Below are 26,907 nucleotides of genomic sequence, written 5' to 3' on the forward strand. Positions count from 1 at the left end.
GGCCTTTTAGCCGAATAATTCATTTGGCCGAATAGATCATTTGGACGAAAATGCCATTTGGCCAAAAAGGTCATTTGGCCGAATAGAACATTTGGCCGAGTAGGTTATTAAATAAGCCGAACAGACCATACACACTTAATTTATTTCACCGAGGCCGGCAAAAAAATTGCCGAGAATCCAACAGCTGAGATTTCGGCAATAATCTCGGTGAAAGTTCGAATTACCGACAATTCGTAAACTGTATGAAACCCTCAGCTGTCAAAATATACCGACCTGTTCGGTAATGCTTTGCCGAACAGCTCCTTATATCGTTATGCCGAAATTCAGTGCATTATTTGCTTGTTTTTTTCTTGTTTTTCAAAGTAAATAATTTTAAACACAAAAACATCGAAAAAATTTCTACATAAATATATTTCGATTTACTTCATACAAAAAGTGTTAGCATTTAGACATTATTGGACCTTCTTTGATCAAATTTCCCTTAGAATATGATGGTATTTTTACGGGAAGTATCTATTCACATTCTTAATTCCGTTGAAAATTCTTTTGAAAACGACTTGGGAATTGGAAGTCATTGTAGTCATGCACACTTCATCAAATAAAAATGGCGGCTCATTTTCCAAGTTAAATTTGATTCACAACATTATGTCGCAAGTCAATTGGATTCAACTGGAATAATATTTTATTGGCTGTTCGAGTAGACACTAAACCCCGCACTGAACACTGATGGCCATACCTGCAGCTGCTTCGCCATCTATTCTAACATTGGTGGCACCCTATTTCACGTATCGGGAGCTTTATGTAGTCAACTGAAATAAAATAGTAATAATGCAATGTGGTTTATACAGACAGGAACGATGTTGATTGATGCTTTTGGTAATATTTCAATTGTTTATTAATAGCAGTTGATTTGTATATATTTGCATGTACTTACATTAAAATATTCCAAAGTTTGCTTCTATATTGTTTTATCTCCGTTTTCAAACACATGTCGTATCGAATAGCAAAGTAAAATTTTACCGCTTTACCGAATTTCGGTCAGAAATTAAGTTTACCGGTCGCTATGGCAAATTTTATTGCCGAGTATTTGCAATCATCGTGAAATACCGATTCTCGTCAGAAACCTGTCAATTTTCAACGAGATTTCAGTAAAGATAAGCTTTGCCGACCATGTTCGTTATTTCACTTTACCGAAATGAAATTTCGTGTTTAAGTGTGTAAGGCTGAATAGGTCATTTGACCGAACATGACATTTGGTCAAATAGGTCATATAAAAAGTGAGAAATGGGGTGTAGAAAGTTAGACCTCTCACTTCTGACTACTGATTTTGCACTTCTCACTGGGAAAAGTGAGTAAAACGAAAAGGAAGGGAGAAGTCTCACTACTCACCTGGCGCTTCTCACAGTGAGGAGTGACAAATATGGAGTGAGTCTCACTGTAAAGTGAGAAACTCGAAGTAAGTAGTGAGAACACACTACTCACTTTGAACTACTCACTTTACACAGTGAGATGTGATAAATAAGGAGTAAAAGTGAGAATTCGCACTTTCACTCACCATTTCTCACTTCTTATTGTGAAAAGTGAGATATGCAAAGTGAGTAGTGTGACGTCTCACTACTCACTTCGAGTTTCTAACTTTTTACTGTGAGAAGTGAGAAATGAAGAATGAGAAGTTAGACGTCTCACTACTCACTCCTCATTTCCCACTTCTCACTGTAAAAAGAGAGAAGTCTCACTTCACGAGACGTCTCACTTCTTACTTTTCATTTCTCAGTCTCACTGTAAAAAGTCTCACTACCCACTACCCAAGCACCCTCCAATAGTCGAGATCTGTCCTGGCCACGTCTTTGCTAATGCTGAGGAAGGGGAAGGATAGTTAGTTGGACACTCATTTATGAAAGATGCAGATAACTCTACGACCTCTCATAGGTGCCACGGGAGGTTTTGGGATTGTGTGGAAGGTTATAACAGTAGGAATCGTTTTGGTAGAACGTGAATCATAGAAATAACTAAGATAGAAATACAAGGTATGAAAGGGACGAGCCTGGAATTGAACCCACGACCTCCTGCTTATAAGGCAGAAGCGGTAGCCACTAGACCACCGAGCTCGTCTAGATGTAATCACAATAATCATCTACATTTAAGTTTACTTTTATTCAAATTCCAATGAAATCTGCTTAACCTTTCCCATTAAAAATTGTATCTTGTTTTATCGTCTCAGTCGATTCGTTGGCTTATTAAAAGTCAACTTTCTAGAAAAATCCATATTTTTAAGCCTCTAATTATCTTAAAAATCGAACCCAAAAACCAAAAAAGTGCTGCACGTGCGAGCTCATTCACCCGATGTTCGTCCAAAATGTTACAAATGTTAGGCCAAACAAAAAAAACCCTTTTTGGATTTTTAGTTTTGAATTCTAAAATTACTTTGAGGCATATAAAATATGGGTTATTTAGGAAAGTTGACCGTAAATAAAAAAAGAATCGATTTAGCGAAAAATATGCTTTGATGGGTCAATTTCAAATTATTTTAAAATTACAGTTTCTTTGTTTATTATTGCGTTTATTTTCACGCTTCTTATATATGCATCAAAATAAACGTAAATTTACAAAATTTTCCTGGCTATAAGAATAAAAAAATTGAATCCCTTTTCTAAGGTGTGGATTTTGTAATTACCTCTTTTCATAGAGTATTTCTTGCGACGAACGGTCGAGTCTGGAAAACTCGGCCTGGTCATGACACCTATATAAACGAAATTGGGCTCAACTTATGTAAAATGCGTGTTTATTCGTAGTCCAAGTAGGTAAAAGACCCAATAGTGGAGGAACTAAGCACGTTCCAACACTAATTTTTAGATAACTTCTAATCTATATTTCATTTCCTTACCTTGAGAGTGCATCCGAAAGCTCATTATTGCAATTTTATCCAGAGCGTGTCATAATTGAACCAAAATAATTTTTGTTACCTGAAATCAATCCTCCAATTATTGAGGACTGTTCCAATAGTTGCGGTATTTTGTTATTCGTGTTCCTATAGTTGCGAATCCCATAGGTTTTATATGGGATTCGCAACTATTGGAACACTACCGCAACTATTGGCACAAGGGAGAGAAAAAAATAAAGTATTTTAAAGATACTTCACCATTTAAAAGGAATTCCAATGTTCACAGATAAAAATATGTTGTGATTTTAAATGTATTTTCATGCACATATTTGGAGCATGCGAATAAACGTAACATTCAATCGATCTTACTGTTCTTTAAAATCGAAATAAATTTAAACCGTGCTCGGTTGTGAAATTCAATCAAATTTAATTGAACATCGAGTGCTTATTCGTTTGTTGGGACTTGCTGCAATTTTACACGTCGTTGATTTTTCAAAACTATTTGCTGTGTTGTTTTTGTCTCTAACGTGTTATGACAGGTCAACTAATTGACTGGTAATGTGGCCTACTGCGTTTAATTTGTTGAATCCCTGCAAACCGTACTACCGCAGCTATAGGAACACCCACGACTATCGGAACTTTTACCCTAGCAACCCAAATGCAATCAACTTTGCTGGTATATGAGTTATTGCATCTTCTTGCAAAAATTGTGTTTTGCTCGGGAGGCTGTTTTGCTATTATACAAAAGTAATACCCTCGTCCGTACAATTTTGTGTTCAGTCAATTAGATTTTGTTGTTTTATTTACGTTCAATTTTATTTTAATGTGATTATTATGAAGGATCATGATATCATTTTGATACCATTTAATTTCCAATTATCTTAACCAAGGCTGCACTTATCCCTGATGGTGTCCCAATTAATTTCCCTGACCTGTTCACATCGTGGCTCATTTTTTCGCCATCCACTCGATCGAGATTCACCGCGAGGCATCCGAGGCGCGTTGGCATGATTAGGAACTAATCGAAAACGAACCAAAATAAAACAGTTTCGACAGTGTGCGACACGGCAGAAGCAACCGTTTGCGATTAGGTATCTATCTGCAACACCGTGAGTCTGATTGAGTGATCGATCAAGCCTAAGTGAATTAATTCCAAATAATCGGTCAAGTTCAACGTGAAGTGCCTTGATTGGTGAAACAATCATTTTGGGAAGGTTAATTCGTATGTCACATCATAATCAATCGCAAAACGACAACCATAGACAATTGCAGTTTACCGATTTGTTTATCCTATTATGCATGCTTCTGCGGAAAAGATTACATGACAACAAGTAGGTATGAAGTTTTCGTCAAATGTGGTAAATCGAATACCGATAAATTGTTTATGTCAGGGCTGATGGATAGGTTCGAAATAGAGGGACAATCCTCACAGATTTTCAGGGACTATTTGAGTGGAATATTGTCATAATATTCATTGTGCATAATTACAGACTTTTTTCTGTAAGGTTTAGACTCAAACCCCACATTTAGCCAAAAATCAAACATATATTTAAACGTCCAAAACACATTCGTTACTCTATTCATCGAATATTGCCATTGGTTTCTTCGAATATTTGTAGCTTTATTTTCGTCGATATGTTTATGACCTCCCGTGTCAACATTATGTACTCTGAATAAAACATCAGCTCGCCCGTCCATTTCGGTCCGACTCGCCTCCGAAAAAGCAGCCAACCAGCCTCAAGTTCGTCAATGGCAAAGCCCAAAAGTGATTTGGGACAACAAGTCAGAGGCCGCACCACCGCACCGCCGTATCGAGCACCTACTCATTGTCCCTCTCCTCCGCGCAGGTACGCGGCGCAGCATCCAGTTTGATCTGCATGCACTCCACCACACAATCACCGTTTACCACGCCACGTAACCGCACCACACGGACGGCAATGAGGTGGTGGCATGGCAGACGGTAATAAGTCTTGTTGTCGGTATGTACGGACGCGTACACGAGTTGTGTATTCTGTGCATTTGGAGATGCTTTTCGGGTCGTCGACTGCGGCCCAAACGCCCGAGATTCCATTCATCCATCGTTCCGTCGTTGGTTGTCGTCGTCGTCGTCGTCGTCGTGGCACACACAGGAGGCCGATTTTGCTTTCTTTTGTTCGGGAATTATTGCTCGTAATTGACTTCCACCGCACCGTCACCGTCACCGGCATATTGTTGTGTTGCTTTTGCTTCAACGGTTTCCGATCTTGGCAACTGCGGTCGCTCTCCGTCACCATTGCATTGCCCCAACGTGTATCAAAGCGCGGTGCAGCACCGTCGGTCGTCGTCATCAGCGTTGAAAGCACTTCGATCGATTGGTTTTCATTTCGTCGTCTTCGTTGGTGCTGAACTCAGAAGCACAAAACAGATGAATTAGTTTCACTGACAACAAATTAGCATCGACTAATTGCGCAGCATATGATAGGATATTTCAAAGGTGTTATAAGTTACAATCATTTATACAAATTATTATTCAACAGAACATGTATACGTCATGTGATACTCAAGAATAGGCTGTCCACCGCTAAATTGCATCATTTAGAATTTTCTGATTTCTTTGCTTTAATTACATTTGAAATCTAAGCCAATGGCAAAATTCCTTTGCGGCTGATTGTCTTATCGCTGAACTATGGAAGGACAGGAGTTAAACTTTTAAATTTGTATGACGAATTTTTTTAGATTTTACGCGCAAAACTAATTTGATTTTTTTCGATTTTTTTTTAATTTCACTAGTTCAATACGTTGAAATATCATTAAATATATAATTAACTTTACAAAATCGCCTTTAACGAATTTTTCACAATTGCTCGTCATCACGCTTTGGTCAGTTGGCAACGAAAATGGGATGAAGGAGATTTGGATAGATGGTTACATTTATTCTCCCACATGTATCGAAGAAACCTTGGTTCAAGGGATTGGCAATTAGTCGAGACTTTATCAAGGTAATGTGTCGACTAATGTCCAATCACTACTTTAAACGCACACTCCCATCGAATAGGGCTCGCCGACAGCAATCGATGCGAGTGCGGTGCAGGTTACTAAGACATCAACCACGTTGTCTGGAGCTGTCCTAAATACGATGTTTCCAGGTCCGATTTATGTGCATCCTCCGGGCCCGAGGGAAACCAGAAAAGGAAGACCTCAGAGATGTGTTGAGTAAGCTTGACCTAGACTACATGGTCCTTGTGTATAATTTCTTGAAACAAATCAATGTCTTTGTCTGAACCCCTGTCTCTTGTAAGGCCATGTCCACCTTGTTCCAACCCGCTTCGCTCGAAAAATCGTTTGTTTGTATCATTACAGTTAATCCCTGTCTACACCTCGTCAATCATCAATGAACGTGCCACAACATCGCCACCTAGGCCCCATCCCATCCATTTTTTTTTTCTTGTACTCCTTAGCCTCGACCAAGCCGCGAGTCTTTCGGCTCCCCAAGACTAATATTATACTAATAATAACGGCTCCGTAATGCCTACTGGCGCTTGAGCCTTGAAATAAAGATAAGTTAAAATATATATATATATATATATATATATATTAGAGTGGGGCGTCATGGTCATTTTTTCAAATCAATGGTTTTTCGAAGCCATTCTGGGCCCTGAACAACTGTGCAGAATTTGGGACCGATTGGTTGCTTCCTCGCTTTCCGCATCGCGTTTGAAGTTTGTATGGAAATTAGTATGAAAGAACGTACATTTTTGCATTTCTACTACTAAAGGCTTCAGTTCATCGTTAACCAAGTGGCACATTGCGTTAAAGTATAACCCAAAGGATGCCGAAGAACTTTGCTGAAGAAGGCACGTTGCTGGAACGTCCACGAAAAAAGTTATAACGCTTAGACAATTGAGTGTTCAAACTATATGCAAAAATCGTTTATTCTGCCAGCACTGCCGTACTACGTAGACCAATAATTTAATTGAGTGTTATTTCAAAATAATTGATATTATAGGGCTTTAGAGCTAATGGGAGCTATCCGGATTCATTTCACAAAGAAAAAAATCCGACGAGGAGGAAGATGGGTTTTGTCCTTCGAGAACCATAGGTTGTCCGGTAGTGCTGGCAGAAACATTGATTTCTTGCATATGGTTAACCCAATCAATTTTCGAAACGTAATAACATTTTTTGTAGACCTTCCAGCTACGTACCTTCTTCGGCAAAGTCTTTCAGCATCTTCCAGACTAGATGCTAACGTATTGAGTCACGTGATTGATGATAAATTGAAGCCGCTAAGAGCAAAATTGTAAAAAAGTATGTTTTCCCATACTAATCTCCATGTAAATTTAAAACGCGATGCGGCATGCGAGGTTGCAACCAATCGAGCCCATATTTTGCACAGTTGATTGAGACCCCAAAACGATTCAGAAAAACCTTGATCTCACTTGATCGGACAAAGTTTGCGTTTTTCCATACAAATCATGCGCCCACTCTAATATATATATATATATATATATATATATATATATATATATGTATATAATTAACTTATATAATTAACTTTCTACGAAGCATTTTTTTAAAAGTTGCTCGAATTTCTTTTAAATTTACGTGCGAAATTATTGTAAATGTCCAATGGAAATACTTTTGTAACCGTTATGTGCTATATTTAGTTCTCATAAAAAAACTTAAGAAATTTCTATGAGTTTCCTTTGAAATTTTGGAATCAACACGAGATATTGTTTTCATTTTCACTGGATATTCTGAACAACATCCACAAGAATTTGAAAAAGACTCTACACGTTTAATGCTTCCTGTGAGCATTTCGCTCTTTGAAGATTGAAGGAATTACCAGACTTGCCAACGGACCAGCATGCAACGTCCATTGGATCTGTCGGACGCTTTTTTCTTACATGATTGAATGCGATTGAATTCTTGTTGACACTAACCATACGGCCATGAATCTCATCAAAAAACCTTCCTTAGAATTCCCACAAAAATTTGAAAGAATTTCCAATGCAAATTTGATCAACTTTCGGTATTTCTTCGGAAAAAAAATCCACGCGTAATAAATGGAAAATTGATTCTATTTGCCATTGGGCATCTATTCGAGTTTTCACCGGAAATTTGCTTGAGAAATTCTATCGAACTTCCAGGGGAAATGATTTCTAATAAAGTCTTATTTTTATAGGGACTGCTGGTTCCAACTCCAGATTTTAAAATTGCTGAGATTTTGACAAATGCATTCAAGGGTTTATAAAACAATTCTTTATTTAGATTTCATAAATTTACCACACGAACTATTTTTTATCCACTTTCTGCATTTATTTTACATTTGGTACCTGGTGGGTTATAAGCAATATGGCACTTTTCTAGGTGGATCGCACATCCAAAAAGTATGGGAACCTCTTATCTAACCTATTGTATTCATGCCCGATTACTTAGGACTCAGAACTTAGTTTACAAAGACGGTTTCTAGGGAATGTTGAAAAGTTGTGTATTCGACAGTAAGGAATAAATCCGGCACCAACATTTCAAAAGAGCGAAACTGCTTTTGTGAACAATAGCTTCTCACGTCACTGGTGGGCTAATTTGAACCCACCCACGCGATCCAACACCACTGATGGAAGCAGCGAATCCTTTTCTTTCAATAAATGGCGCTAGATTGCGTAGGTGAGCTCTTGTTTACAAACGCAGTTTTACGAATGGAATCAGCTTGGATAAACACTTTTTAATAAAAATCTTAACAGACAAAATAAAAAAAATCTTTTTTGTCGATTATTTTCGGAGGGTCGTTTGGCCGAAAACCATTCAGCCGAAAGCCATTTAGCCGAATACCACTAGGCCGAAAGTTGTTTGGCCGAACAGACCATTCGGCCGAAAAGGTCATTTGGCTGAAAGCGTCGTTTGGCCGAAAGGGTTGTTTGGCCGAAAGGGTAATTTGGCCGAAAGGGTCCTTTAGCCGAACAGACCATTCATTAGTCATTAGGCCGAAAGGGTCATTTGGCCGAGCAGACCATTCGGCCGAAAGTCATTTGGCCATAAGAGTCATTAGGCCGAAAGAGTTATTAGGCCGAAAGGGTCATTTGGCCGAACAGACCATTCGGCCGAAAGGGTCATTTGGCCGAAAGGGTCGTTAGGCCGAAAGGGTCAATTGGCCGAAAGGGTCGTTTGGCCGAAAGGGTCGTTTGGCCGAAAGGGCATTAGGCCGAAAGGATCATTTGGCCGATTACGTCATTTGGCCGATTAGGTCATTTGGCCGAACAGACCATTCGGCCGAAAGTCATTTGGCCGAAAGGGGCATCAGGCCGAAAGATAGACCTGTGCGCCGAAGTATTTGTGAACGGCGGCGGCGTAAGGCCATTTTTACACCGGCGGCGGTGGCGTCGGCGGCGTCACGCCGTAAGCAACGTTCGGCGGCGGCGGCGTGAATCGGCGTAAAGAATTTTGAGCTGAGAAAAAAAGTTTTACGCAGTAAGCCACATGATGCTACAGGTAATCTTCGATATAACGTACCCCCGATATAACGTCACTCGATATAGCGTACATTTTTCCCCGTTATAACGTACACTTTGAAAAATAATTTTAATTTTGGTAGTTATTGCAAAATAATTTACTAAATCGTTATGATCATTCATGTAGGGATGGCATTATTGTATGGAGTCTAATTTTATCAGCTAGAGGCATTAATTACTGTTTTCCCCACTTTGCACTATCCTCAGAATATTCTTCCGAGGTATTGAATGATATTGAGTTAATGAGATTTTAGGCATGTCTAGTTGATATTAGTCAAAGTCAGATTTGATGACGAGTTGTTTTCAGGTCTAAGTCAGCTAATGTCGAGTGAAGTAATGGTCAGATTTGATGACGAGTTGTTTTCAGGTCTAAGTCAGCTAATGTCGAGTGAAGTAATGGTATTGTAGATCCAAGCTTGAAATTCGGAATTCGGAGGAAATTCCTGGAGAAGCTCCTAAAATATTTTCTGGTGAATTTTGTATTTCCTTCGGAAATTCCTGCAGGAACTCCGGCAATTCCCGGAGGGATTTCTTCAAAACATCATCTCGAAATGAATCCAGTAATTCCTTCAAAAATTCTTCCAGGAATTCTTTCGGTATTTCCCTTAGACATTAGGTCAATACTTTCACATCGTATTCTTTCTTTAATTTCTCCGGAGCCTCCGGACCCCCTTCGGAAACTCCTTGAGCAACACTTTTAGAAATTATCTCAGGAATTTCTCAAAAAATTCTAGAATAAAAGTGATGAGAGTTTCCAAGAAATTCTTGAAAATGTAGTCTAATGCGTTAATTGTTTGAGAATGGCAGGTAAGACTCGTCTCGTAGGTTTTCCCAGTACTTTAGCAACTCGAGTAGAGCAGGGCATGATTAGACTCCACCACCCTATAAGACCGCATCCAACCACTCACAATAGTCCTCCAACCCAACACCAGAAGGCCAGAAGTATCTTCGTTAATTCTCCCTAAATCATGCGGTCACTATTCCAAAGTATTTTAAAGCGAACGGATGTTACAAAGTTACCAAAGTTGGAAATTGAAGAGTAGAGAGAATGTACTTGGGACAAGAGAAGGCGTTGAGGACAACCCCACGGTCTTTACGTTGAAAACCCCAGCAAGAATCGCCGTTATTCCCTGGTTCCATAGTCGACCCAATCCTGCATTGTTTCCGCTGATAGTCGATCGCCCTTCTTATTGGTCGAGTTGTAACGAAGCAAGAAGCGAGGAAGATCTGCAAGCCACCCAGCGATACCACCAGTAAGCTCCTCCTCCTCCTCCTCCTCCTCCTCCTCCTTTAAACTCCTCCTCAATGTTTCTTCGAAAAGAATGAATTTTAAGAATAACTTCAGAATCTACCTAATGAGTTTCTTTGGAATTCAAAACTTCTTTCTGGAATTCTTTAGGAAATTCTTCGAATCATTCATTTAGAAATATATTCACGAATTCGTTTTAAACATTACCCGGAACTCCTTTAGAAAGATCTACGGAAATTATTTTGGTAATTCTTTCGGAGATTCGTTCTGAATTCCTTTACAAATTCCTTCGGAAATTTATAAGGTTTTGAAAATACGCGTAGAAATTTCATCGGAAGTTGCTTTAATTTTTTTTAGGAATTCATTTAGGAGTTCCTTCAAGAATTCCACCGGAAATCCCTTTATGGAAATAGCTTAGGAAATTTCTTCAGAAATTCATGTTACCATCGAACTTAATTTCTAAATTAAAAAGACGTTAATAATTTTATTTTAAAAATCGGGATTTCCTAAAAGTTCTCCAGAAATTCGTTTGAACTTTCTCCAGCATATATTTCAGATCCTTCTGCAGGAAATTACTTTGCATATTCCTTAGTTTTATTCAGCAACTCTTTCAGAAATATCTTCGGAAATTCCTCTGAATTTTCTTCAGAATTTCCAGAATTTCTTTTAAACATTTCTCAGGAAATTCCTTTAGATTGTTTTTCGGTAATACTAGCGGGAAAATGCTTGGAGAATTCTTTTTGATTTTTTAGGCATTCCTTTGAGAAATAGTTTGAAATGCCGTTTGAATTTCTTGGCATATCCGTTAAAAATTCCATCGAAAATTCCTTCAAACATTTCGTTGAAAATTCCTTCAAGGAAGTATTAAAACTTCTGGAAGAATACATCCATCAAAATATCGGATAGAATTCATGTATTTTGTATGATTTAGTTGAAGAAAAGAATTCCTAAAGGAATCTCTGAAAAAACATATCAAAGGAATTCCGATGAAAAAATCATACATAAAATTACGCAGACTTTTATTCAGGAACTTCTCTAGAAAATCCATCGGATATTTCGAATAAAATTGATAAAAATTACCGTGACATCAGCTTTTTTTTCAGAATGTCGTTGGCGTATATAATTAAATATTTATGAAAATATTCAATGTAGCGAGTCACGTGCCCCATCGTGTCCTAGTTTAAATCCACTAAAGATCGCGGATACTCAATATATAAAACAAACGGTGCAACGAAAAGCAAGCCTTGTGTTTCCAGTGCCTCTTAGCCTATTTCCTGTACTTGATATAGAAATCAAATGACGAATACAATTCTTCGGGTCATGTTTCTTAGCAACGAACAAGTTTGTAGGAATTGTTGACAAGAAAAGCTGTTTCACACTGCTAACTGCGCATTATATAAAAATATAAAATTCGCCCATAAAGTACATGATAGTACAACATTTATGTAGTGTAAAATAAGGATGATTACTCATGCTTCGATATATCGTACAATTCGATATAACGTACAAACTTGAAATCGAAATGTACGTTATATCGAAGTTTACCTGTACTAGCTACAGTCAGACTGATGGGATGAACTGTGAATGGTGTAGGTATCTCCAGTAGAAGCATAAGTACTAGAACGCTAGTGGCGCTGTAGTCAATTAATTTTTTTTGCTATTCAATTGGCCATAATTTATACATCATGTTGTAGTGCATGTTTTGTTTCATCACCAACACCGGTAGTACCAGTACTTTGGCTGCCAGATCGAAGTGACCTAGATGTTAGTCACGCGAACAGGAACGACATTAGCAATCTAATACGCTGGGTTCTGTTTTACACGATTTACATTTTCTCAATTTTACACTCATCCTAAATGTCTAACGAAAATAATTTTACATGTGATTTTTCTTTGATTTATTCTGGATTTTTTGAAACATGTTGCGAAGATTTTGGAGGTAAATTGAAATCACACGATCAAAAATACGAGCGAAAAAAAATCGTGTAAAAACAAAATCCTGTGTACTTATGCATCTACTTTATGTCCACAGCAAAAGTTTACATAACATCCTCCACTGTACATTGCCACATCACAGCACATAAGTTCATTGGGAAGTAATTTGGATATAAATCGTGAACTTCGTTTGGAAATTCCTCAAGATATTCCTCAGAAAATTCAGAAAAGGAATTCTAAGAATTAATTAAGGATTTCCCTAATGAATTCCTTCAGAACTTCCTTCAAGAATTTCCTTGAAAATTTATTTATAATTTATAATTATTTATAATTTATATTATTTTTTTATAATTTCTTTAGAAATTCATTCGAAAACTTTTTTAGGAGTTTCTTTCGGAGAAAACCTTTGAAATTTGAATTAGGATTTTTTTTTTAATTCTTCAGGAATTTCTTTTTGGAATTTCTAACAATTTCCTTTGAAACTCTAGGAAGATATTTTTGATATTTTCTACAAATTTCCCTCTGGAATTTATTTAGAACTTTCTCCAGGAATTCTTTCCAAATTTCCTATAGGAATTTCTTCGGACATTCTTCCGGAAATTCCTTTAGCAACTTTTCCAGAAATTCCTGTAGATCTCCAAAAAACTCTTTTAAAATTCCTCTAAGAAATTCTTTTGGAAAATCTTCTGAAATTTTGTTTGTAAATTCCTTCATTTTGTTAAAATCGTTGCTTACGTTTTTTTTTTTAATTGAAATTAAGTTTAACACTCAATTTCCCTCAGGAGTTACTTCGAAAATTCCTCCATATTATATTTTTCGGGAGTTATTCCTGCAGAAATTTTGTATAGTTTACTGAAGGAATTTTCTAAGGACTTCCTGGAGGAAGTTCCAAAGGAGTTTCTGAAAAAAATAAAAAGCCTTTTGGGAAGGAACTTTTAGAAACGAAACTGTAGAACTGTCAGACCGAAATTATTACACTGTTAAAAATGAAAGTTTTTCCCTTCAAAAACGAAAATTAAACACATTTTGAAAGCTGAAAAGTGAAACCACCCTTACCGCTGACCCCCCCCCCCCACGCAATCATTTTTTACATATATTTTTACAAACAAAAGATTTTTATTTAATTCTTTGAAAATAATTATATGTATACATACTCGTTTCATGAAACATGCAAACAAAAAAGGTTAAATAAATATAATCATCTGCATCAGCTGCAGTTCATCGGTGGCTGTAGTAGCCAACAAATTTTCGTCCAGGTTCTCATTCGAATGTGCCAGCGATTTGGTATTCCCATTTTTATTGAAATTTTGTTTCACCTGCAGAAAAAAAGAACCAGAAAACTTTTATAAATACGATGAACTAGGTGTAATCACAAACGTTGGCGTTAGCGGTGTAATGTCCTTTTGAAAAAACCGCTTCTGATTTCGATAGGCGCTTTTTTGCAGTCTGATGTTTATTACTCTTTTTCACAAAAGTAAAACATGACCTACCTACTTTTTAAATTCAGATATTCAGGGATGTCCATTTAATGTACACGAAAATATTTTCTCCTACGTCTGAGAAGCACTATGGGTGGTTTATGTAAACTAATGGACAAAATATATATAATATTTGCATTAATGCGATAAATATGAATGCAGGTATCAATAAAAAATAAATAATATATTTTTAGAGTATTATACGTACATGTCATGTACAAAGTAGTTTAGCAATTTGAGCGAAACATATTCTAAATGACCTTCAATTACGTATTTTTATTTAACCACTATGAATTGCATAGTGTCGCACGGCTCAGCAACTGTCATGTTCTTTGTAATCTTTTTCTCTCTTTCAGAATGCAGGTTGTGTGATTTGACAGTTTAACAGTTTTTGTATGGAAAGTAAGAACTTTCAAATTTACTTTTGGAACAGGAGAAAAGAAACTTTGGTTGTCATTAATCCGGGTAACGTTGGAGGAATGCCTCCGAGAAGAACAAGTTGTCAGTTGTCAAGAGGCAGCCGTGACGGTAAGGCGCGTACCCCAAACGCCACCGGCGACTGACGAGGGGCTGGGAATCGAGCCCATGACCATTCGCTTGTAAGGCGAACGTGTAGCCAACTACGCTACGGAACCCCCCTAAAGGGTAATTTTGCCGAAAGTCATTTGGCCAAAAGAGTCATTAGGCCGAAAGAGTCGTTTGGCCGGAAGGGTCATTTGTCCGGAAGGGTCGTTCGACCGAAATGGTCATTTGGCCGATAGTGTCATTAGGCCGAATAAGTCATGTTTGCAGAAAGGGTCATTTAGCCAAAAGGGTCATTTGACCGAAAGGGTCATTAGGCCAAAAGAGTCATTAGGCCGAAAGAGTCATTAGGCCGAAAGAGTCATTTTGCTGAAAGTCATTTGGCCAAAAGAGTCATTAGGCCGAAAGAGTCATTAGGCCGAAAGGGTCATTTGGCCGAACAGACCATTCGGCCGAAAGTCATTTGGCCGAAAGGGTCGTTTGGCCGGAAGGGTCATTTGTCCGAAAGGGTCGTTCGAGTGAAATGGTCATTTGCCCGAAAGGGTCATTTGGCCGAAAGGGTCGTTTGGCCGGAAGGGTCATTTGTCCGGAAGGGTCGTTCGATCGAAATGGTCATTTGGCCGAAAGGGTCATTAGGCCGAATAAGTCATTTTTGCAGAAAGGGTCATTTGGCCAAAAGGGTCGTTTGGCCGAAAGGGTCATTAGGCCAAAAGAGTCATTAGGCCGAAAGAGTCATTAGGTCGAAAGAGTCATTGGGCCGAAAGGGTAATTATGCCGAAAGTCATTTGGCCGAAAGAGTCATTAGGCCGAAAGGGTCATTAGGCCGAAAGGGTCATTTGGCTGAAAGTATCGTTAGACCGAAAGGGTCGTTTGGCCGAAAGGGGCATTAGGCCGAAAGAGTCATTTGGCCGATTAGGTCATTCGGGCCGGAAGGGTCATTTGTCCGGAAGGGTCGTTCGACCGAAATGGTCATTTGGCCGAAAGGGTCTTTAAGCCGAATAAGTCATTTTTGCAGAAAGGATCATTTGGCCAAAAGAGTCGTTTGGCCGAAAGGGTTATTTGGCCGAAAGGGTCATTAGGCCGAAAGGGTCATTTGTCCGAATAGGTTATTCGAAAAGTGAGAAACCAGAGAGACGTCTCACTTCTCACTCCTCATTTCTCATTTCTCACTGTGAAAAGTGAGTAGTGCGAAGTGGGTAGTGAGACGTCATTTTGCGCTTCTCACTTTTTACAGTGGGAAGAGAGAAATGAAGAGTGAGAAGTGAGACACCTCCCTCTTCATTCCTAATTTCTCAATTTTCAAATGATCTATTCGGCCAAATGACCTATTCGGCCACATGTCCTATTTCGCCCAAATGACTTTCTCGGTTGATCGAAAAAAAAACCGAAATCAGGGCTGAGGAGCTGTTTTGCGTTATCGAGCTTGACCGTTACCGTTAACCACCTGAATACTCTTCGAAGTATATATCAGTCATATCTTTTGCTGTTAATAATGCGACAACATTATTTCTGCTTCCCTAACTGAAGTAGTAGATATTTGCCACTCGGAAGAGGTCCAAGGAAATCAATGACTCCACTTGGCGACGGTATGCTCCGCATTGGTCCTGGCCTGTGGGACCATCCTATCAGGCGGCAGCCGCACTCAGGGACACATTTTGAGATCTCTTTATCTATCTGTATCTGGCCACCATCTGTATCTCAAAGACTCATATTCATAGCCGATTCTCATGTATGTCCTTCTTGATCGAGCAGTAAAAACGTCGACGACTCTCAGGAATCACCATTTTATTTCGTCTTACAGCCTGATTCTCCAACAATTCCAAGTTCGTTCTGAAACGTATCAAATGGTCTTTGCTTGGCTCCATATTTTTCCATACTCCACTCCTGGTTCATGTATGTCCGTCCATTGAAACGGAACTCAGTTATGTGTCAATAACCGTGAGGGAGATGCTATTTTTTCCAAAGCCTGTACGAATATTCCTTTATATGTGGATAATACAAAAACACTTTTATGTTTTTTGGTTTGTTTTGATTTCTGGAATGCTTTTAATGCCTTAAACTTTGCTTTCAAGCGGTTTGATTCCATTACCTGAAAGACATTTGCCGAAATGTACCATTTCTTGGAATGTACTACTTCGCGGAATATTAATAACAATAGCTCAGTGTTCCTTCAGCACTTCTACAATTATTACCGGCAAGGTTGCTAAGCCAAGTTACCATATTTTTTGTATTCGTATAGCACGAGATTAGCACGTTGAAACTTTTATGCCCAAAAATGTCGAGAAATTTCCTAGACAGGGCCAGAAGTTGAACCCAGCCACCTCCAGCATTGTCTTACTTGGCAGCCACGCATCTTCCCGCACGGCTCCCAGAATTCAGAAGGCCTCCCAGAATATGTTGAAGTAGTTTTCGAAGTTTCAATTGCCCCTTGAAAATCCTTTATCATATCTGGCAGACGGGCCGTATATGTTGAAGGGATTATCTCCTCTTTACACTTTGTTAGGGATAGACGTTTTTATGAATAATCCTTTATTTCTTTCTTTGGTCTTATACCGAGAAAACGTATTCATTTAAAGAAGGCATTATATCCTCCCTTCGCTTTGTACCGGGCAGACGCTACAATTTAAAGAAGGCATTAAGGTTCCACCAAACACACGCGACGCGACAGTCGCCACGCGATTCTGTCGCTTGGTGACAGCGATTCTGTCGCCGTTGGTATGGAAGCGTAAATAGAACATTGCCTGCAGCGACCCAACGATAGAATTGTGGCGATTAGCTGTCGCCGTCACGGCGATGAATTCGCTTTCATCTGGGGGACTTTACCCCTCCCTTCGTCTTATACCGGGCAGACGCGTTGTCCCAGACGTTGGGCCCTTCTTATCCGTACGGTAAGACGAACGGCTACAAAGCAAGACCATGCTGAGGATGACTGGATTCGATTCCCGGTGCCGGTCTAGGCAATTTTCGATTTGGAAATTGTCTCGACTTCCCTGGGCATAAAAGTATCATCGTGTTAGCCTCATGATACACGAATGCAGAAATGGTAACTTGGCTTAGCAACCTCGCAGTTAATAACTGTGGAAGTGCTTAATGAGCACTAAGCTGCGATGCGGAAAATGTCCCAGTGGGGGATGTAATACCAATGAAGGAAGATGAAGTGTAAGGTCCTTATCGCTGAAATCAAAATGTGTATCTGTAGAGTTATAATCAAGTGGGTAGTGGAATTAAATTTAATAGTGCTGATCCATCTCATCATATTTTGTTGCAGATAAAATTGAGCCCAAAATAGGTACTGAGTTCACTTTTTGCAGATAGAGATACGAATAAAATAACTAGTTACATAAATGCCTTCTTTGCCATATTTTCTTGGCAGATTTGAGTGACAATCGCACTCGTCGTAAACTAACTTAAATATCTTCAAATGTCGGTCTAGATATATCAACCGTTTTTAGCGTAAAGTTTCATGATGCAGTGCCGTATAGCATCCTTCAGAATCAAAAGCATCCATGGAGCAATATAACAATCAACTAATAACATCGCAGAGAGAGAAGAGCAGCACACAGATGAGACTTGAAAGGAAATAACTATTAGCAACAACTGATGTATTCAATCCGATCTGTGACTGCGACCTGAACTCTTCTCGGTACAATGTCGAGAACAGTAAAATAATGGATTGGAAAAGCTGAGAGATGCCGATGAAGATTGTGCTGGTGGTGATGATGGTGGTGACGTGAGAAAGTTTCGAGTCAGCAAAATCGACGTGCAGCATAGGACCAGAAGATAGGAAACGTCTCAGCAGTTTTGCGTTTATGAGAAATTGGTTCACCCAGCAGGATTGAGTTCGAGTTTCATGTTGGGGGTGCTCGTTTTACGATTGTGTGGGAGTGTCCGATCGCTTGTATGACCGAGTGTCGGCCAGTACCTGGCGGTATGAACGTGGCGTGTGTTTATGTTTGGAGACGAGTGCTTGGGTTTATGCCATTCTTCTGTGTGAGGGCGGGAACCGGTTAAAGGCTGGAAAGACAATTCTATCGTCGCAATCAGAGTTGTCATGTTTCATCATATGGGGATTAGATGAATATGTACTGGACCCTGCCGAAACTACTGCCGAGCACTTTTCGTAGCTGAAATCCTAGCACTCGAACAGATTGGGTTGCAGCTAGTCATAGTAATCTAGCTAATTATGTTTCAAAAAGATCTGAAAGAAATCACAAAAAATATGATATGGCATGCAATCAGAGCGGATCTGAAACAACTTGAAAGAATAAAATCGAGTGAAAATGTAACCAAAACGGAACTTGAATATAACTAAATTGATATCTAACTAAACGTAGAACCATATAAGAACTGAAATGAAATAAATATAAAAAAACTGGAATAAGGCCAAATATATAATATCTAAATAAGCCGAAAAATGGTCTTTATTAATACTTACTAAACCACAGGGGCTAAATGTGAGATTTGAAAATCTTAAGATAATGGAAATAATATTGGAATTGAGCCGATTTTTTATAGGCTTCCTCATTCTTTTACTCATTTCTATCTATATTTTTTCACCAATCCTATTCATATTTTTTCCTTACTTTTCTTTCCACTCACTTGTGCATTCTTATCACACCGTCACCTCACCACTTATTTCTATTTATCAATTTTTATGCCTTGCTCATTGTTTCCATCTTCTCGCATTTAATATTTCATTACTTGTTCGTTTTTCTAATTTCTGTTATCCATGAATTCTACTGATCCTCATGAAAAAAATAATATGGAGATTGGAACTAAATTCATTAAAGTTTTCACGAGAAATCCGTTTGAATTCCATCAAGAAAATCTTTTAAATTTGTACCGGGATTTTGTATCGATTGTTGTTAAATTTTTAAATTTTGTTTAAAGAAAATTTGTTCAAATTGACAAAGGCAATTCTTCAGGAATTCCAAATCGGACGGCTCGCTCGTCATCGGAGATAGTGGGCACAGGCACATTACCACCGGAGCCAGGACAGTCAACATTTGTTCGTAGCCTTCACTGACTTGCCGGCAGTCTCCCAATGACCGGGCCGACATTCGGTGTACGTGGCGTACACTTCAACTGATCAAAATCCGGTCCTGATCGATGTTGTCCATCTCCAGCATCCGATAGATGCGGTTGTGTTTGCGTGTGATCCACGCTCGAATGTTGTCGCGTTGTCCAAGTATTGTTTGAAGATTCTTCCTCTTCGAGCAACCACACGACGGTGCGCTGCCAGCAAAACAGCGAACAAACGATTGCGGATTGTTAATGGCAGCAGGAATGGTTCATAGTAAACAACTCCACAGAAGGAAATGGGGCTAGTAGATGAGACTCGAAATGTCGGAAGATCTGTTGTGTTGGACTATTGTGGGCTTACTATACGAAAGCAAGTGCCATCGAGAATCCAAAACTTCAGTGAGAACAGATCGTCGAGCAGCTCGTGCTGTTAGACGCTCGATGCAACGTGACACATTGCGTTCTGCCTTCAGTAGCCGTTGCTTCTTCGTCGGCGGATCTTCGGTCAGAGATCTGAATCAAATGACAATCAAAGTAGGCCATTCCACCAGCCTTTCTTCCACTGCAGCATGTTGTCCATGTGGTTACGGTTTTTTTATCGGCTACGCATTCCCAGTGGCCAAATTCGGTCGAGTGATAGATTTGCGATACTCGGTTCACCTTTCTGTGGCTTGATAGAAACTGGCAGAAGGTGAAATCTACAAGGCGCCATATTTCTTTTCAAAAAACGCGTTGACTGCACGACTGTTACTGCACTGTCTGGTGATGGAATTTTGACCATGTAACTGCACGTAGACATCGTAAATGACTAAATTTACTGCAGCTAGAAACAGCTTACCATTATCGAGTGCTCACTGCTATAGGTAGAGTCTTCAATGTAAAATGAGCAGACGCAGTGCCGTAGGTTACAGTTTGTAGCTCATGAGTAGAAGAAGGATCGCTGGGGATCTTCCGAAAAAGAATCCGCAGAAATTTACGATCGTTTGGAGAGTGGAGCAGCTGCCGATAGATTTTCACCACGTTGACGACCACAGCGATGCAGAGAATATGGAAGCACTGCAAGATGAATAGCAGATTCTCTTGGACGTGTCTTGGACGACTGGACCAACCAAGACCGTATGTTCATTTACCCGTATATACCTGGAATATGAACGGCGTACCAAAAGCGAGTCATGTTCGACTCTTTGAAGATGTTGTGGTACGGTGTTTAGCAGTGCAATCCATCTTCGTCTACCGGATCGTTGAGCTTTCCCATCCTCCCTGAACTAGAACTGAAGGTCGGCGAGGGCAATCCTAGCAATATTACATGATGTGATTTCATTTATCTTCCTTACGTAAAAATATAGGTAATGCTGAGTCAACAATTTGACGCCACAACACACGGTTCGAGGCCTCATCTTTCTATCCTCGATTGCGCCCCATGACTGGATGATTGTTGAGGCCAAGGAACTGTGGCTCCGTCGAAAACTCCTGTGGTAATTGCACTTTTCACACTGCGTGTAGAGAGCCCGATCATCGCTTCGCTAGTGGTATCGAAATGGAGTCGGACATAGATGTTAAGTGTAATCTGCAACTCCTTTCCAGAATCATCAACGACTTTACCCAGGACGTAATTATTGAACCGCAGGACCTGGCCCAAAAGGCATTCTGATCTATGCAACGACCTTGGCTGCAAACTTGACTTCAGCGGACTTTGGAATGCAGCCGGCAGCGATGGTGCTCGTAAACGCTGAGTTCAGCACATGGAACGTCAACGTCGAACGTCAACCAACGTGAGAGATCGTCATTGAAACATGCCAAAGGTCGATCTACTGACCAATGCGAGGTAGAAGATATGGTTAAGCAGAAATCCTTTCGCATGCCAGGTCGTGCTTCTACCACAACAGGTGGGCGATCAAAGACTGCCGCTGTATCACCTTATCCACAAGAATCTTGGTTTCCTTGTACGGCATTGACGACTTGCACATATTCGAAAAAAAAAATGGAATTTTCTACGGATTTCTTTCTCTGCAAATTTTGGATAAAAATGTTCTCAAGTTCCGAGAAAAAATCTCACCAAATAAGGGAACAAATTCGCTCCGAATTTCGGATGAAATTCACTCAGAATTTAGGAAAAAAATTCTCTCCGTATTTCGAAAGAATTTCGCCTCGAATTTAAGGAGAAACTTTCTCCAAATTTATTTATTTTATTGTTTTTTATTCACACTAAGACCGAAGTGACCTGTGCGGTATATGAGAGTCTTCTCCATTCGGCTCGGTCCATGGCTACATGTCGCCAAGAATTCAGAATTCTTCAAAATTGATCAAAAGAATCTCTCTGAATTTCGGAAAAATCTCTCCAAATATCGAAAGGAATTTTCTACGGATTTCTTTCTCAGCGAATTTTGGGTAGAAATCTCCTCAAATTCCGAGAAAAAATCTCACTGAATTTGGGAATAAATTCGCTCCGAATTTCTGATGATATTCACTAAAAATTTCCGATAAAAAATTCTTTCCGTATTTCGAAAGAATTTTCCTCGAATTTAAGAAGAAGAAGTTTTCTCCGAATTTTGGAAGAAATTCCTCTCGTATTTAGGAATAGATTCAATACGGATTTTGGAAGAAGAAGTTTCTTTCGAATTTGGTGAACAGCACCTCTCCGTATTTCGTAAACAATTTCTCCGAATATCGAAAAAAAATTTCTACGAATTTCTTTCTCTGTGAATTTTGGATAGAAATGTTCTCAAGTTTCGAAAAAAAATCTCACAAACATTTTCTATCCGTATTTCGAAAGAATTTCTCCTCGAATTTGAGAAGAAATTTTCTCCGAGTTTCGGAAGAAATTCCTCTCGAATTAAGGAAGAAATTCAATACAGATTATTAGAGAAGAAGTTTCTTTCGAATTTGGTGAAAAGAATCTCTCCGAGTTTCGGAAAAATATCTCCGAATATCAAAAGATGTGTTCTACAGTTTTCTACAGAATTTAGGACAGAACTGTTCTCAAATTTCTAGAGAAAATCTCACCGAATTTGGGATCAAATTCGCTTCGAATTTCGGATGAAATTTACTCAGAATTTCGGAAAAAAATCCTTTCGAATTTAGGAAAAGATTCAACACGGATTTTGAAAGAACTTCTCCTAGCATTATTATAGAAGAAGTCTCTTCCGACCTTGATGAAAATAATCGCACCAAGTTTCGGAAATATCTCTCCGAATATCGAAATAAATTTCCTATCGATTTCTTTCTCTGCGAATTTTGGATAGAAATCTTCCCAAATTCCGAGAAAAAATCTCATCGAATTTGGGAACAACTTCGCTCTGAATTTCGGATCGAATTCTTTCCGAACTTTGGAAGAAACTCTTTCCTAATTTCAAAAGATATTTGAGAAGCATTTTTTCGAATAACGGAAAGAATTCTATGAGAAAGAATTAAATGAGAAGTTTCCTTCAAATTCCGAAAGAAATTCTCTGGCAAATTCAGAAAAAAAATACGAAAGAAAATTTGTCTGGGTTTTGGAAGACATTCTCACAAAATATTGGGATAAAATTTCTCGAAATTTGGGAAGAAATTCTTTCTGATTTTCGGAAAGTGTTTAGGAAGAAATTCTCTCCGGATTTCAGAAGGAATTTTCTCCGAATTTTGGATGAAATTCCTCTCGAATTTCGGATGAAATTCCCCTCGAATTCAGGAAGAGAATCAATATGGATTTTGGAAGAAATTCTCCCACAATTCTCTCACAATTAGACAAGAAGTTTCTTTCGAAATTGGTGAAAAGAATATCTCCCAGTTTTGGAAAAATCTCTCCGAATGTCGGATGAAATTTTCTACGGATTTCTTTCTCTGTGAATTTTTAATAGAAATCTTCCCAAACTCCGAGAAAAAATCTCACCGATTTTGGGAATAAATTCGCTCCGAACTTTGGATGAAATTCACTCAGAATTTCGGAAAAATTTTCTCTCCGTGTTTGGAAAGAAATTCTTTCCAATCTTTGGAAGAAATTCTTTCCGAATTTCAAAGAATATTTCAGAAACATTTTTCCGAATAACGGAAGGAATTCTCCAAGAGTAAAAAAAGATAGTTCCTTCGAATTGCGAAAGAAATTCTCTGCGAAAATCGAAAAAAATCGAAAGTCTGGGTTTTGAAAAAATAATTCTCTCAAAATTTCGATAGAAATTCTTTCCGAATCTCGGGAAAAAATCTTTCCAAACTGAGATTTTTTCTCCGCATTTCGGAAAAAAATCCTCCAGAATTTCGGAAAATATTCTCACAAATATTGGAATAAATTTTCTCGGAATTTGGAAAGAAATTCTTTTTGATTTTCAGAAATAATTTTCTCTGCGTTTAGAAAACCATTTCGCTCAAATTCCGGAAAAAAACTCTTCCTCCAAAATAACGAAGAAATTCAATTCGGATTTTGAAATGTTTTTTGTCAGAAATCCGGAAGAATTTCTTTTCTTATTTAACAAGGATTTATCTCTTTACTTCGAAAGGAAATTATCTTTCTCAACAAATTTAGAAGAAATTCTCCCCGAATTCAAGATAGAATTTTCTTCGATTTTCGGATGCAATTCTTCCCGAAATTAGGAAGTAATGGCTTCCGGATTTCAATAGAAATTTTCTCCGAACTTCGGAAGAAATTTCTCTCGAATTTAGGAAGAGATTCAATACGGACTTTGGAAGAAATTCTCTCAAAATTCTTTCGCAATTAGACAAGAAGTTTCTTTCGAATTTGATGGAAAGAATCTCTCCGAAATTCGGAAAAATCCCTCCGAATATCGAAAGAAATTTTGAACGGATTTCTTTCTCTGTGAATTTTGGATAGAAATCTTCTAAAATTCCGAGAAAAAAGTTTGAAAACAAAATTGCAAATTCAATCAGAATTTCGGAGAAAAATTCTCTCCGTATTTCGGAAAAAATTCTTTCCGAACTTTGGAAGAAACTCTTTCCAAATTTAAAATGATATTTGGGCAGCATTTCCCTTCGAATTGCGAAATAAAATCTCTGCGAAATTCGAAACAAAATATCGAAATAAATTCGGAAAAAAATGCGAAAGAAATTCTCTTCGGGTTTTGTAAAAAATTTCCTCCGAATTTCGGGAAAAATTCTTTCCGAATTTCGGGAAAAATTCGCTCTGAAGATCGGAAGAAATTCTCTCAAAAGTTCAGAAGAAATTCTCTCCGGATTTCGGAAGAAATTCTTTCCGACTGTCTAAAAAAAATTTTCTGTCTGGACTTTAAAGAAATTCTCTCCAAATTTTGATAGAAATTCTTTCCGAAGAGATTCCTTCTTAATTTCAGAAAAAAAATTACCAAGTATTGGAATAAATTCTCTCCGGAATCAGGAAGAAATTCTTTTTGACTTTCGGAAATAATTCTCCCCGTGTTTGGGAAGCAATTTTCTCCAAAATTCGCCCAGAAGTTGAAAAGATATTTTCTCTGATGTCCGGATGAAATTACCTTCGAAATGCGCAAAAAAAAACTCCTCGAATTTTGGACACATTCTCTTTGAATTTAGAAGGACATTTACACCAAATTTCAGAACTTCAGGAAAAAATCTCATAAAATTTGGGAATAAATTCGCTCCGAATTTCAAAAAAAAAACTGAGAAGGACGGTTTTCGAGAAAATTCTAGAAGAGTAAAGAAAGTAATTTAGAGAAATATTCTCCGAAATTTGAAAAAAAAATCGCTCCGGATTTCAAAGAAATTCTCTGCGAGATTAAAAAAAAATCGAACGAAATGCTTTCTGGGTTTTGGAAGAAATTCTCTCCAAATTTTAGAAAAGAAATCGAATTTCGTAAGAGATTCCTGCTGAACTTCGAAAGGATTTTCACCAAATATAGGAATGAATTCTCTCCGAATTCAGGAAGAATTTCTTTTTGATTTTCGAAAAAAAAAGTTCTCCCTGTTCGGAAAGCAAATTTTTCCAAATTTCGGAAGAACCTATCTGAATTTTGAGACTAAAAACTCTCAAAATTTAGAAAGAAATTAACTCCGGATTATGGAAAAAAAATTCCGTATTGCGGAAGAATTCCTTTCCTTATTTAAAAGGATTTTTTCTCCTAAATTAGAAAAGAATTCTCAACCAATTTAGAAGAAATTTTGGAAGACATTCTCTTTGAATTCGAAGGGATATTTTTACTCCGGATGCTCACCAAATTTGGAAACAAATTCGCTCCGAATTTCGGAATAAACTCTCTCCGAATTTTAAAAGAAATTTTGAGGAAATACTCCAAGAGTTAATTTCGAAAGAATTCTCACCAAATATTGGAATAAATTCTGAATTCTGTCTGAATTCAAGAATATTTTTTTTCTGATTTTCGGAAATATTTCTCCCCGTGTTTGGAAAGCAATTTTCTCCAAATTTCGGAAAAAACTTTTTCCGAATTTCGGAAAAAAAACTCTCCTAAATTCGAAAGAGATTCTCAAAAAAATCATAAGAAATTAATTTAGAGTTTAGGAAGAAACTCTCCCCGAATTCAAGAAGAATTTTTCTTCGAATTTTGGAAGAAATTCGTCCATTTTCGAAAGAAATTTGCTTCGAAATGCGGAATAAGCTCTCCGAATTTTGGAAGATATTGAAATATTTGAAATTCGCTCTAATTTTAAAAGAAATGCGCTCGCAGGATTTTGAAACAAATATTCTTCGAAATTCGAAAGACATTCTTTCCGGGTTTCGAAAAAACAATTCTCTACGAATTCCGGAAAAAACATTCGGAACAAATTCTTTTCTGGCTTTGTTAGAAATTCTTCACGAAATGCGGGAAAATCTTTCCAAGAAATCCACTCCAAATTTCGTAAAAAATTCTTTCCGAATTTAAAGAGGAGTTTCGGAAGAAATTCTTCCAGAATTAGAAAAGGAATTTGCCTCATATATTGGAAGAAACTCTTAACGGGCTCTCTCCGAATTTCGGAAGAAATTTATTCTGGATTTCGGAAGGAAATCTCATCAAATTTGAGAAGTTTTCTCCGAATTTTGAAAAAAAATGTTCCCAAAGTTTGGAAAACATCTTTTAGATTTTCCGAAGTAAGTTTTTTTTTGGGTTTTAAGTGAAAATTCTTATCGCAGTTGCGAAGAAACTCTACCTAAGAAATTATTCCAGAGCTTCGGATGAAATTTGCTCCGGAATTTGTTTTTTTTTTTATTCTAGCAGAAATATTCTTTGGGTTTCGGAAGAATTTTTTTTCTGAATTTCGGAAATAATTCTCCCCGTGTTTTGGATGCAATTTTCTTCAAATTTCGGAAGAATTTTTTCTACGAATTCCCAGAAGAAATTCTTCCCAAATTTAGAAAAAAATCACTTCGAATTTTGGAAGAAATTTTGATTCTAATTTTGAAAGGAATTCTCAACAAATTTC

At 38.0% G+C, this 26,907-nt stretch overlaps 1 protein-coding gene and 1 long non-coding RNA gene across 5 annotated transcripts in view; one reads left to right on the forward strand and one right to left on the reverse strand.

Annotated features, from left to right (window-relative positions):
- Positions 1–26,907, forward strand: part of LOC134207908 (plexin-A2) — a 200,251-nt gene that overhangs the window by 74,294 nt on the left and 99,050 nt on the right. Inside the window, exon 1 of one of the 4 annotated variants that reach the window (XM_062683961.1) lies at positions 3,953–4,216. The exons of 2 other annotated variants lie outside the window; for them this stretch is intronic. Coding sequence is in view for 1 of the 2 variants with exons in the window: in XM_062683958.1 (XP_062539942.1) it covers positions 4,203–4,212 (10 nt within the window). In the remaining variant the exon portion in view is untranslated. Of the gene's footprint in view, positions 1–3,952; positions 4,217–26,907 lie in introns of those variants that run through there. One more of the 4 variants, XM_062683958.1, reaches the window with a different exon arrangement.
- Positions 13,664–14,083, reverse strand: LOC134217713 (uncharacterized). Its single transcript, XR_009981138.1, has 2 exons — positions 14,041–14,083; positions 13,664–13,866 (listed from the first exon to the last, which is right to left on the reverse strand). It is a non-coding gene; the product is annotated as an uncharacterized LOC134217713 (long non-coding RNA).

This window comes from Armigeres subalbatus, chromosome 1 (assembly GCF_024139115.2).
Source record: "Armigeres subalbatus isolate Guangzhou_Male chromosome 1, GZ_Asu_2, whole genome shotgun sequence".
Classification (NCBI taxonomy): domain Eukaryota; kingdom Metazoa; phylum Arthropoda; class Insecta; order Diptera; family Culicidae; genus Armigeres; species Armigeres subalbatus.